The sequence below is a fragment of the Penicillium canescens genome, assembly GCF_028828765.1.
Source record: "Penicillium canescens strain IBT 15451 chromosome Unknown utg000003l_segment0_segment0, whole genome shotgun sequence".
In the NCBI taxonomy this organism is placed as follows: domain Eukaryota; kingdom Fungi; phylum Ascomycota; class Eurotiomycetes; order Eurotiales; family Aspergillaceae; genus Penicillium; species Penicillium canescens.
Genome location: NW_026703965.1, coordinates 4,915,606 through 4,928,564, shown reverse-complemented (window position 1 = coordinate 4,928,564; position 12,959 = coordinate 4,915,606). Strand labels below are relative to the sequence as shown.

Here is a 12,959-nt window from a genome sequence, read left to right as displayed (position 1 = left end):
TACTATCAGCCAATCCGTCCGCATACAAATATTAGCATAGGGTGAGAAACACCTATATTAAAGCAGAATAAGATCCACATTTTCGCGTATAAGCAAGGAAGGCCTCCGGAGGAGCAAGGTTCTCAATCCATGCAGCTAAAACCAGCACACCCACTTTCTTTTGCTCTAATCCCAGTTTGGAACGTCATGGGATGGATGTCTATGCTGCACAGACGAACGAGGAGACAGTAGCAATCGCACGACCGCGACTATCACAGAAGATGACAGACGGCATGTGTATTTATTTCTAGAAACAGTGGGGGAACCTTGATCGGGCTAAGCTTTGCCAACCGAGAAGCGCCAAGAGCGTCCATCGCTCGGCTATCTCGGTGACATGCGGACACAGGCCTCGACGGTCCTCAACGGTTGGTGGATCACCAGTCTTCACCCGATCCCCGCATGAGGAGAAATGCGAGTCATTCAGGTGAGGGATATATATACACCGTTGGGGAGGATCAAATATGCGGCAACGCAAAGTACAGGTGCCTTGTTGGCAGGCCTTGGACTGCCGGGAAATTGTCTCGACGGCCTAGATGCCTGTTTGCAGCCTCTTATTTGTGAGGAAAGTGGATATAGCAAGGATACAAATGACTAAAAACAAGGCAAGGAGGGACGTGCCACTACGATCATTCATACTAACATGTCTCTATAGGGCATAGTAGTGCCGAAACTCCGTAACCCCGCGCGATAAAATTAGTAGCAGCCGAAGATGGTGTTGGTAGCGAGCCAGTGCCATCCCATGTTGAAACTAAATGGATTTGAGCAAGAGTTCGCCGGAGATAATTCGTCGCCCTGGTACAGGATTTCGGGACTTTGATATGGCATGAGATGGGTGTATGGTCGCCCCTGGCACAGCGGATTCCGGGGTTTGGCATATACCTTCGTGTGCTTCTGGAATTCTTCGATCTGTGAGTGATGAGTATGGTGTTTCCATGGGTTACTTAGACGGAAAGGAGGCGTTTGAAATGTACAATAATACTCTACGCGAGCAGAAATAGGATATTTCTAGGAGTAACTAAATGTTAATTCTGCTTAAATTCATTCTTTTCCCCTTAAATATTTTAAACCCCAATAAAAAGGAGAGATAGAAATGGAAAGCGAATGTGAAGTGGTTAAATTAGTGATGTTTGACTGAACATATATAGTACTGATGATAGACCAATGAAGGGAAGCTATTTCTACGATTGCTATCGGAACTCTCCGTTGCGAGGAATGTCTATGGTGGGATTAGCGGAAAGAAAGACGAAGGGCCACCGGGCTGTAAGCTCACGGCGCTGTACGTGCGGAAAAGGATCTTTTTGCTCTCCATCAGCCGGAGGATTTTCGAGAAGACTCCGAAGGCCGTAAACGCAAGGACAAGCTACAAACTGCGCCGTGCGAGCAGGTCCCAGACCATTTCAACATTCCTTGCATGTAAATAAAGGTCCAAGGCGCAGCTTCGAAGGTGGCGCGAGCATCGTTGGTCACGAATTGCGAGGCTTTCCCGACGCTCGCTGTACTAGGCAGGGCGAACGTTCTATCTAGCTAACACCAATTGTCACCGTGCGTGCGTGGGAGCCGCTGGACAGTAGTCAAAAAAGGAAAAATGTTGCAATGGGTGCAAGATTGTCGACAAGTAAGAGAACTCTGCGAAACTGGATCGGCGATTCTAATCCCTGTTGCGCTTCCGCTCCGTCTATTACCATTCTTGGAGAGACGATCGTGCTGTTCGCTCGCCGTTAGGTGTCAGTAGTAGAGGCTCGGCCGTGCAACCAGTTATACTCAACTTTGATCGAGCTGGCGACTCTTCGTAACCCATGGTTGATATGGCAGCCCCAAACGGGTAGGATAAAGCCAGTTGATTACCTCGGCAAGGCAATGCTATGGCGACAGTCACATGTACAGGAAGGACAGTGTTGCATTCCAAGGAACTGTTTCTTCAATACTGTCCGAAATGCCGTAACAACGTGAAGCAAATGGAAGAATGAAATGTTGTAGAGTCAAGGAACATGAGCTCAGGGAATTTCCTATGTTTCTAGCAGATGTAGCTTGTGTGTTGAGAAGTAGAGAGAGGCGGGATAAAGTATATGCCGTGGTAGGGGGAATTGAGGGTTCACAATGGGGCGGACAGGTCGTGAGGCACAGCCTTCTTTTTGGCAAAGCTGTTGCTTAGAAAGTTGATACTATCAACCAAGAAGTATCCAATATTCCTCGGAATCCCTTGCAGTCAAAACTCGCTGAGAATAGAGTCGCCTTCAAAGAATTATTGGAGGTATTTTTTCAGAATGATGTTTTTTTCCAATGGGAAGGGGATGAATAATGGTTGCACAGTCCAACATATGTGGAATTTGGATCCCACATTGCACCCAGTCATTTTCACTCCTCCAACCCGTTCGAGTACTTGTATGACCTTCAACACCCACTACTAGGGTATGTGTGGGTATAGACAACAAGTCGAGCTGGTGATATGGTTATCATGTGCGTTCATTTTTCTATACTCACAGTCCAGACTTAGCCTACAAGGTCGAGAATATAAGTATTGGGCTTTAGTCTATTGCTGGATTGTAAAGAAGGCTCAACTGATCTTATGAGACATTACTTGACATCTACTGACACAACGATCAAAGCCTTTCTGCTCATCCCATCAGTGCACAGCATCTCCAATGGCCCGGTGGTCTTTTATCACCTTGCTTCTCTGCAGTAAGTCTTAACCTGATCAAGACTCTTATTCTTCTTCATTATCAATGGAAACCCCCTTACTACCTGCAGGTTAATTATTGAGCATGTCTCCCTGCTTCCTTACATTGCATACAGTCATGCATAGCCAGATCCAAGCCTAGGTCCTGACTTGTTTACAGCCATAATGATTTCACTCCCGGGAACTGTTGTAGCAATTCCTTTCAGTAAAATCAACACTGTCAGTAGCATAGACGACACCACTGATATCAGCGTGAGTATGCACCATAGGATGTCTTGCGTGCTGAGTGTCTCCACTAAGAAGGGGCTTATAGGTCTTTGATTGTTTCGAACCGCTAAGATTTGTAAGTCTCAAGTTCTCAGCCATCGTGCGTCATATATAGGGATATTGTTGACACATATGGACTGAATCAAAGTGTCCAGATGGTCTAACCTGTTGCAATTTCCTATGTATTAATACATCCACTGACCGATTCCACTGTGGCTCCTGCTTCAACCGTGTAAGTCTTAACTACATTGAGCTTTCAGAGTCCATGACTATTCCTATACACACTCACAATTTTGACAGTGTCCTGATAGTCAGACCTGCAATAGCGGTGTATGCGAAAGCCCGCTAAGGAGCATGCTTCTGTTGTGAGCTATAGAACAACCTGCTATTCATGCTCACTGGAAGATGTGACATCATCTCTACCAACGGAAATTGTGCCTTTGAAACAACTGGCAGACAAAACAAGATCTGTTGTGATAGTACTGCTCCTACTCCAAGCTGTTCCAATGTTTCCTAGTTTGATTGGTGTGGTACTTGGTAGAGTCACCACAGGCTAACCTCTGGGGCGCAAAGCAGAGGCTAAGCCGGTGCGTTATCAGGAAAAAACCAGAATATCAGGTCGCAAGATTTGATGCTACGTTCTCTTATATAATACTTCTTGTGACGGCTCGTCCATGATACACCTCTAATCTCACGCACACGTTAGGCCGCTACACCTAAAGGATTACATGACCCGTTATGCCACTCGGCCAAAAGATCGTAACAACAATCGGAACGCCGATTGTACGTTGTAGCGGTATATATACTAGGCCCTAGCATCCGCCCGTGATGACATCTACTCAGTGATCCCGAGCCTGAGCGCCCTCATAAAAGCGGTGACAGCCCAGGTAGGAAAGACTCCACCGGCAGGCGTTATCCTGTTTATATAGTCGCATATACAGATTTTCATTTGTGCTTATTGTTTTCTTTTTCTATCCGGAGACCACGAATCGCTCGTTGGAATATATCTACCAATTCATTTTCAAAAATTCATGTCTATCTGTCAATAGCAGCGCTGAGGCTACACTTCTCTCCGGGTCGTACCGGGTCCACAACCTTCCGTTTATTTATCGGGTCCAAACAAATCTGACTCATGTTCAGCTATTTGCCCGAGTATTAAATAGAACTAGAATCAGTAATTCTTCTTATTCAAATATTCACACTTTTGTCCCTCATCAATTGGCGATCATTCCCCGGAGCGGACACACACCCTCAACTAACTCTTGTACATAATATTCTTCCCGGACATGGCTTCCTGGTGGTTTCCTCGTCCTTATTTCTTTCAATCTCTTGGCCTTTCTCAATCTACTGTGTCTGTGCGATCCGAGTTTCTCGCGTCATCCTCCTTTCAATTTGTTAATCCACACCATCATGTAGCGGGCACAGATACCGTCAGCCAGGTATTTCCAGAGTCTGTGGTAGCGGGACTCAGCGACGAGGAAGTACTAGCCTTATTCAGTCGTGGTTTCTTCGGTGGCTTTGTCTTCGCCTTCGAAAGGACTGCACTGCGAGTGGGGGTTGGAGGTTGTTACCAGCGCGTTATACGGGTGAGCAGCTGTCTAGGTTAGCTTGTTCAGTTGCTAATATTAATGTAATAGGCCTCAAGGATGATCCAAGTGCATCACTGATATGGAATACTTCCGATCTTTCTAATATCAACCTACCACCTGTGGGCAGCTGTCTTTTCGGGTCATTTAAAGTACTGGACAAGCAAATATCCCTGGAATCATCAGAACAGCGTCCCAGCTACGTCGATTATGGCTTCGGGTCAGATGAGTTCGAGTTTGCGGGTTGTCACCGTTTCCAGATAACTCGACTACGGCGCGCGAACGATAAGCCCCTGGTGCAGCTCGAGCTACAGGGCTTCCATTGCAACCCTCAGAAGAATCAGCCATCAGGGGGAAAACTTCTTGAGTGGTTTCATTATATCTATGCAAAGTTGCTATTTGCAAACGGCGTTCAGTCCGTTCTACTGCGATAGCCCTCACCAAGAAAAGACGCGAAGCTTGAATCTGTTCAAGTTGCTCCATCATGTTCGATAGAACCTTGTTTTCATCCCCAGTATCTCTCTCTCTTATCCGCTCTCTCCTCTCTCTGTCTCTACTCATCAGAATTGTATATTATTATTGAGTGGTCTTTATTCAAGACATCTGTTCAACCAATAATTATTAAGCATGGCTTAAACAACAAACGATAGGAGCACAACATCAGGCAAAGCTTTCCACATGTTCAGCCCGACCACCAGCTGATTCAGACTTGACCTTAATATCTGCTTGAAGAGCGAATTCTATCAAATTGCGTTAGCTATTTTGCTCTGCCTCAATCAGTCAGCAGAATACCACAAGTTACTTACGTTCAACTTTAGTTGACTTGAATTTTCTTGCTGGGACCCGATTCTCAAAGAGCAAGTCAATCTCGCCAAACGTGCGATCTTTTGTCTCTGGCAGACGGAACCAGCACCAAATGTTGCAAAGGAGGTTCGTTCCAGCATAGAAGAATCCGGCTTTAGCGCCCCAATTCCAGGCTGATATGCTATATTAGCCAATGGGATTCAGGGGAGTTGAATATATGAGGATGCGATGGAACTCACCGGTCGCAGAAATCATGCGAGGCGTGATGATATTATGAACAATACCAGTAAGATTATAGACGAATCTTCCGATGACAATCGTCTTGTATCTTAGTCTCCCAGAGGGTGTTTCAGCAACAATGGGATAACAAGCTGGTCCAACTGTAATCATGTTGCATAAGGTGGAAATCACAAATAACACTCCAATGGCCATCTGCGCAGACTTTGAGTCGACACAGCCGAGTCCACCAATAACCATAAGGCAGACAAACATGAAAGCCATGCCGCCCATATAGATGGTTGCGCGACCGAGGTGAGGGAAGATAAGCCAACAAATAATACCGCCGATAATATAGCACGCAGAAAGAGAAATGTTGACATCGAAGGCCTGGAGTTCACTGAAACCTGCAGCCTCGAGGAAGACAACGGAGAATCCGAGGAGGGCATTCCCACAGAGAATTTGAGCTGCCCATACAACACAGTTCTGTTGGGAACCCTCGTTGTTAGCGACATGGTATAATTTGTTAGGAGAAGGGGAGTATACAGACAATTTCAGTCCGCCGCAAATTTTGCCCCTTGAAACATTCCAGAAAGCTCGCGTTGGCAGTCTCTGCCTTTTCCAACTCCGTGGTGTACCTGATATAAGCAAGAGTAGCATCTACCTCACGTTCCTTCTCTGGTGTATCTTGATGAAGCCGCAACAGACCCTTTCTAGCGATATCAAATTGGCCTCGTCTGACTGCGTTCCAGGGGGATTCGGGTGCAAAATATGTGCCAATGAATAAAGGAACTGGCCAGATCCATTGCAATGCAAATGGAAGCCTCCAGCCAAGATCACCGTCCACGCTTGCGACAGCTCGGACAACACCGGAGGAGAGGAGAATACCAGCTCCCCAACACATGCAGACATAGGCGGTAACGTATGGCCGAAGGACGGTGGGAACGACTTCGCATGCGTAGGCCGTGGACAGAGTCTGAGGAACGACGATGTCAGCTCGATGTGTCATGTAGTTCTGGAGCCTTGATTCTTTGTTCATTCTGGCCTACCTGGAAAACACCCCATGAAACACCACACATTGCCTCTCCCCAAGCCAAGATGGGCAACGATGGTGCAAAAACAGGGATAAAGATCATGACCATCATCCAACACATGAAGAACATCATAGTGGGCCGACAGCCAAAACGATCTTGGGTGTATGCATTGACGAGTAGTCCGGCAAGTTGACCAACGACCGATGAGTTAGAGAGACCGGATTGCCAGGATGCAGGGATAGATTTGACCCCAGTAGCGGCATCTGCCACTCCGAAGCGATTGATAAATTGCGACTGGCCGTAGAACGATGTAATCTGCGGAATCCAGGTGTCAGCAAGGGACCCTCTTGGGGAGCATGAGGAAATACTAACAATAACCAAGTCGTACCCTTCCATGATCAAACTCGTAGATAGGAACATGGCCCAGAATACTGCTTTCTTGTACTTGATCAAGGCCTGGCGTACCGTCAACAACCGATCGGCCGCATCACTCTCTTCTGCCTGACGAGTAAGCTCGATAACATCGGGATTGTTCAGCTCAATATTGTGGAGCTCCCGATCGGTCGGGACGATCTTTTCTGTGGTCATGGCGCTTGCCGGTAGAATGTGAGATAAAAGTGGACCGGGTTATCACAGCGAAACGCAAAAAAGAGTGATCAACCTGTTCGGAGCTTCAAGCTTCGCGGACCCAATTTTCTTGCAATGCGGGGGAGTTGGTTATATAAAGTGTGAAGTCCGCATAGGGCTGACGGAACTCCGCCGCCGGAGGTTCGTTTTTGATCAGATGGTTCCGATGTACAACACGAGATCTCGCTTTGAGAACATGTCTTTTGGTGAACATATCATTTCGGAGACCGAGAGCTTCGACACTTCCCCGCCGGGCCGTGGTATGCTAGATATGGCGGGTGTGGCCACGCCCAAATTAATGAAGGGCGGAGAATGGAGGGCGGAGCAGGGTAGATATAAACTAACGTGAAGCAGGTTAATATTCATTAATATTTTGTTCTCGTTGCACTTAGTGCTTCAACGTGGCCTAGTTTCACATAGATCGTAATCTATAAGGGTGCATTTACTACAACCATCCAGAGGCTAAGTAGTAGGAGAAAAGAGCAAATTAACGGCACTCTGGGCTCCACCGGAGTTTAGAAAAAGCTTGGCAATTCCGGGGAAACAAGCACTGGGGTATAGGGTTCTTTGTGCTTGCTCCGCGTGACTCCGGCGGGGGCATGCATCAACTTGAAATTTACGGCAATTAGCAATTGTGATACCCTCCACTGAAGGAAATTTTGTGCAGTGCTAATGCAGTTACTGATGATAACCTTTTATGTACAAAATGGAAGTGTTGTCAAATGGTTGACGTGACTTACAGAATTGCGAGGCTTGGGTGTTATAATTCAGGAGTTATTCGTGAATAGGCACGACTACATCTATAGCCAAATAGTAGACCCTCTATCTCTCAATAAGAGAGATTAAAAGACTCTATTCTCTGGTTCTTTGCTCTAAAGCTGATCAAGTGTACTGTATCGTAATTCCGGTGCTCGCAATGAGATTTGATTCAGAGTTGAAATGAACTATTAACTACGTAGACGATCGTGGCCTTCCTGAGTTTCAGGTATTGCACATACACTTATCTCCCGCTAGACCAATGTAACATCAGGTTGCCCATATGCTATCAATCGCTATTGTCCCCATACACAAAATACAAAAAGATCTGAGAAAGAAAAACACAAGACATTCAAATAGAGACCAGACCATAATTAGTGCACAATTTGAGAGACTCAGTCCCGCTATTTTGTACTAAAGCCGCTATCCTTCTCAAGCCAAGTACCGAAATCCTTCAACTCAGGATGCACCTTTCTCAGCTCCGAAATATCCGCTCCATACCCCATATCATAGAACCACTGGAACATGTAGCCGAAGTCCTTCATAACTGCCATCAGGCCCTTGCCAACAAAGCCAAACGTCATTGGGACAGATTTTCCAGTTTTACTCATGAAGATCTTGGCCATCTCATCGTAAGTGAGCTCATCACCAGCCAGAGAGACACCTCTGTTTTGGTACTGGTTCGGGTACATGAAGGCCTGCGCCCCGAAGAAGCCGATGTCGCCGACCGAGATTAGTTGGAGCGGCTTTTCCTTGACTGTGTTCTTCCAGCAGGTGGCGAAGACCTTGCCGAAGAAATCAGGGGTGAAGTTCTCGAGAAATGCAACAGGGCGTAGAATGGTCCAAGTCATTCCACTGCCCTTGGCCTTTTCGACCAGATGATGTTCGATCTTGTGCTTGCTGATGAAATGAGGGATAGGCGTGGAACTGTCAAAAGAAGAGTCGCCACCGCGATCAACGGATGAGTAGACGAAGTGCTTGACATTGTTCTTGAGAGCTGCGTCGACAAGAGCCTTGCCCTGTCTCTCTTCGGCTTCCTGGTTTGACCCACCAGCGACAGGAACCTAAGATGTGATTAGGTCTGATGCACAGGTTTAGCCACTAACAACTCACCTGGACACTAAAAACACCCCAGATAGGATGCGAAGTGACCTTGTGCGCATTGTCGAAGATCCTCTCGGGCTCATCTAGATTGCCTTCGACTAGTTTGATGTTCGGGGACTTTGCCTGGAGCTTGTGCGCTCCACCAGAAGATGCATCACGCGTGACGGCAAGAACCTCAAAGTCCGCCTTTGCTTTGAGAAGAGCCGCGACGAGACTTCCTCCTTGCTTGCCGGTCGCACCGGTGATCAGAACGGTTCTCGACATATCGGTGGGGGTGAGGCGGACGAAATATCGTTGGCAGTGAAGATATCTCCAAGGTCGGTGAAAGGTATAGTATTTTCAAGATATTCGGTAATATGGTGGATCAATTAAAAGTACTTATAGCTAAATAAACTCTAGGATATCTTACCAAGAGATTGATAATATACGCAAGTATAGGTAAGCATCGGCATTGGTCTTAATCCCGAGCTCCACATCAACCACAACGATTGGCCCGCCACCCCTGCATATCTGGAATGCTGAAATGTTAACCTAACCTGGCATCTCTCGCGTCTTCGGCTTTCCGATGGCCATATAATTGGTAATAATCGCCAGATCTCAGCTTGTATTTGGGCTGCTCGAGCCATATTTCCGCTATGTCAGATGGAGACCACGGGAAATTTGCAGCCACACGCAACAAACGAAGCTGCAAACGATGCAATGAGAAAAAAGTGCGATGCGACCGAAACAGCCCTTGTGGTGCATGCGTCAAGGCAGGGGATCAATGTGCCTTTCCAGGCCCTAAGCGCGCGCCACGTACCCTTAATCGACCCCCTATAGGCGAACTGCTTGCGCGCTTGACGAATCTAGAGGCAGAAGTCCAACAGCTACGAGAAAAGCATCCTGAACCGGATAGAGATGAACAGCAATTAGGCAAGTTATCCAGTTTGAGGGATGATCAAAGTCTTGTTTCATCACGAATTAATCCAGGTCACTCTGGTCTACCAAGTGGAGGATTTCTTGGGCATAGCAATCCCTTGTGGTCCTATGATTCATTTCGACAATATTATCTTCAGCCGTTACAGATCGAGGCTCTATGGCGTATATATCAAAAAAATGTCGCGCCGTTGATTGCAGTCCTTCATCTGGCCATCACGGGCGAAATTGTGCAGGATGCGTCATTGGGCCTAAACATTGATCCCGCTAGCGAAGCACTTCTGCTCTCCGTTTGTTTTGCTGCTGTGGTTAGCTTGGATCCCGATCAAGTTCAGTCGGAGCTGGGTCTGGAATACCACAAGGCAAAATCAGCCTATGAGATCGCGGTAGACCAAGCGCTGAGCCGAGCCGACTTTGTCAAATTCCCTGGGATTTTAACCCTCCAAGCTGCTGTACTCTATCTCCTCTGTGCGCGCGTCGATGGAGATACAAGACTTGTCTGGGCTGGGTCTGCCGTGGTCATACGCCTTGCACAGTCACAGAGTATCCACCGCGATGGAAAGAAAACCGGGTTATCACCATTCGACACGGAGATCCGTCGACGTCTCTGGTGGCATATTTGCATCCTGGACTTGCTCTGCTCAGAGGATCAAGGCACCGATATGCAAATCAGGCCAGGGACATTCGATGTTCAGTTTCCAGCCAACGTTAACGAATACGAGCTTAATTCGCTCATGCTCAAGCTCCCGCCTGAGAAAAAGGGCTCCACGGACATCACCCTGTGCATTATAACATGTTTCATGATCAAGGAAGTGTATTTATCGCCACAGCCCTTGAATTCAGTCACCTCGCTAGAAGACCGAGAAGGCCGGATCAAGTCCGTGGGGAAAACTCTCCACGAACAATATCTCAATTATTTTGACCTGAGGATTCCAATCCATTGGGTATCAGCCACAATCACTCGCCTTCACTTATCGAAGTCATGGGTCTCGGTGCACTCCCAATCTTTACCCTCAGACCCAGGTGAGCCGCAACCACCATACAAGGACTCGGTATTTCACACTGCCGTCGAACTTGTCGAATTCGCATATTACCTACAAACCAATGATGTTACCGCACAATGGAACCGGCTCTGCAGGGCTTACAAGCCAAAGGAGGCCGTTTCGTACATTCTCGACGAGTTAAGCTCTCACCCACCCGGTCCTGAGACAGATCGTGCCTGGGAGGTTGTGACCAAAACAACTTCCCTGTGGAAACATGGTGCCCAACGCACGGGTGGTGAACCCGAACTGCCTTTGCTTGAGCTGATTCAGCGTGCTGATCTGCTACGAGAAGAGAAGTCAGCGATTCAAACGTGCAGATTGGCCGGAGAACCTTGTGCTGGGGAGAAAATGAACCTCAAGTCGTGGGATGAAGGGTTGATGCCGGAACAAATCACCTCCACCGAGATGGATGTTTCCGGATCGTACAGAAACCCATCCACCCTTGCATGGCTTCAGGGGATCTGGCCCTATCAAGACATTAGTGGATTTGGGTTATGAAGAATAACATTTAATTATTTTTAACGCTTCATAGCCCTCTAGGGGTTCCTTCTGCGAAGTTACCCCAACCAAGACTTTGCCGTATATCTTCGAACCTTCTTGACAAAAAGAACGAATACCACGACCGCAAGAGTATTTGCCAGCAACACATATCCAATATACCGCAGTTACAACCGCATATCCCCGTGTCAAAATCGGATCCAGCGGATACAAACCCATACCAAACACCCGTGGCTGATTAAGGCCTTGCGCGTACCTAGGGACAATGGTTTTCAAAGTCGGGTCGCGACTTTAGGTGGGCATATGCCTTAAGCACATGTGTAATCCCTCGCGTATTGCTTTAGCTAGTATCTAGCCCTGTATCACAATAGTGACTTCCTTATTTTAGGCTATGGATAGGGAGTGAATGATGTAGCTCCGGGGAACGACGAGTAGATTCCTCGAAAGATTGTTGCTGGTGGGCGATCAGTGGAGTCACATGTAGGAAAGTATTTCAACCAAAAAAAAAAAAAAGAGAAAGCATGTGCTCGCTTTACATCTGTTCCTGCCCTCCTGAGCAGGAATCCCGGGAGCATGAGGGATCCCTTGTCATGCACGAGTTCGTTACACGCTAATGTCTCAGCATCTCATTGATGCATGTACAAAAGTCGCATCTTAACGCATTAGCCGTCTAAGGGAAGGAATGGTCGCCCACTCCATTTGGCGAATATAAAGAAAGAGCAATCGCACTCTAAATTATACAGCCGACGGGTATGATACAGTACTCATTTATCCAAGATAAACGGAAGGATGTCCCAACGTTCGTTTTGGCCAGTCAAAACTTACCCTCTTTCCTAACAAAGTACCTAGTGCTATACTCAATTTATGATTTCAAAATGCTTCTCAAATCACAAATACTAGCAAACAGAATAATATGTAACTATCAGCCCACGAGGTAATGAAACACATACACAACCAAACGCGGGGTAGCCAAGCCACATAACAGAAACTAACGCATGCACCCATCCAAATGCGATAATATTATAGGCCAGTCAAATGCGATGACGCCTCCCTGAGTAAGAGAAGAGATATGATAGGCTCGTCTGGAGCATGTCAGCCTGAGTTATCGCCGAAGGGAGGGCTGAGTCTGCTCCTGATTCCTTTCGGCGATGGTGAAGTGGAGATATTCAGAACCTGGGGGTGGATTCTTCAGCCGAAGGTGGATCTATCGCTTTGTATACTTTGATATACATGTCAACAAGTACTGAGTACTTTGGAGGGTTTGTTTGGGCATACATACAGTACTTTTTTGGAATGTCACAGTTACACTTTGTCGCCCGGTTTTATTGTCACTTTCGTACACCCCCTGGATAGACTAGGTCATAGCATCGCATGATAGCCAGTCCCTATTGCC

The 12,959-nt window shown here is 47.1% G+C and overlaps 3 protein-coding genes across 3 annotated transcripts; 1 reads left to right on the top strand and 2 right to left on the bottom strand.

Annotated features, from left to right (window-relative positions):
- Positions 1–5,229: 5,229 nt before the first annotated feature.
- N7446_005136 (putative MFS alpha-glucoside transporter) lies at positions 5,230–7,211 on the bottom strand (the record flags this gene model as incomplete). Its single annotated transcript, XM_058513884.1, has 6 exons — positions 5,230–5,309; positions 5,376–5,546; positions 5,613–6,075; positions 6,140–6,565; positions 6,639–6,938; positions 6,996–7,211. 6 exons carry the CDS (start codon positions 7,209–7,211, stop codon positions 5,230–5,232), a joined length of 1,656 nt encoding a protein of 551 aa, XP_058375213.1.
- A 1,199-nt stretch (positions 7,212–8,410) lies between these two features.
- On the bottom strand, positions 8,411–9,374 carry N7446_005135 (uncharacterized protein; the record flags this gene model as incomplete). The annotated part of the gene is made up of 2 exons (XM_058513883.1): positions 8,411–9,070; positions 9,120–9,374. 2 exons carry the CDS (start codon positions 9,372–9,374, stop codon positions 8,411–8,413), a joined length of 915 nt encoding a protein of 304 aa, XP_058375212.1.
- Positions 9,375–9,745: 371 nt separating this feature from the next.
- N7446_005134 (uncharacterized protein) lies at positions 9,746–11,566 on the top strand (the record flags this gene model as incomplete). The annotated part of the gene is made up of 1 exon (XM_058513882.1): positions 9,746–11,566. The coding sequence occupies one exon, from the start codon at positions 9,746–9,748 to the stop codon at positions 11,564–11,566; it is 1,821 nt and encodes a 606-aa protein (XP_058375211.1).
- Positions 11,567–12,959: the final 1,393 nt, after the last annotated feature.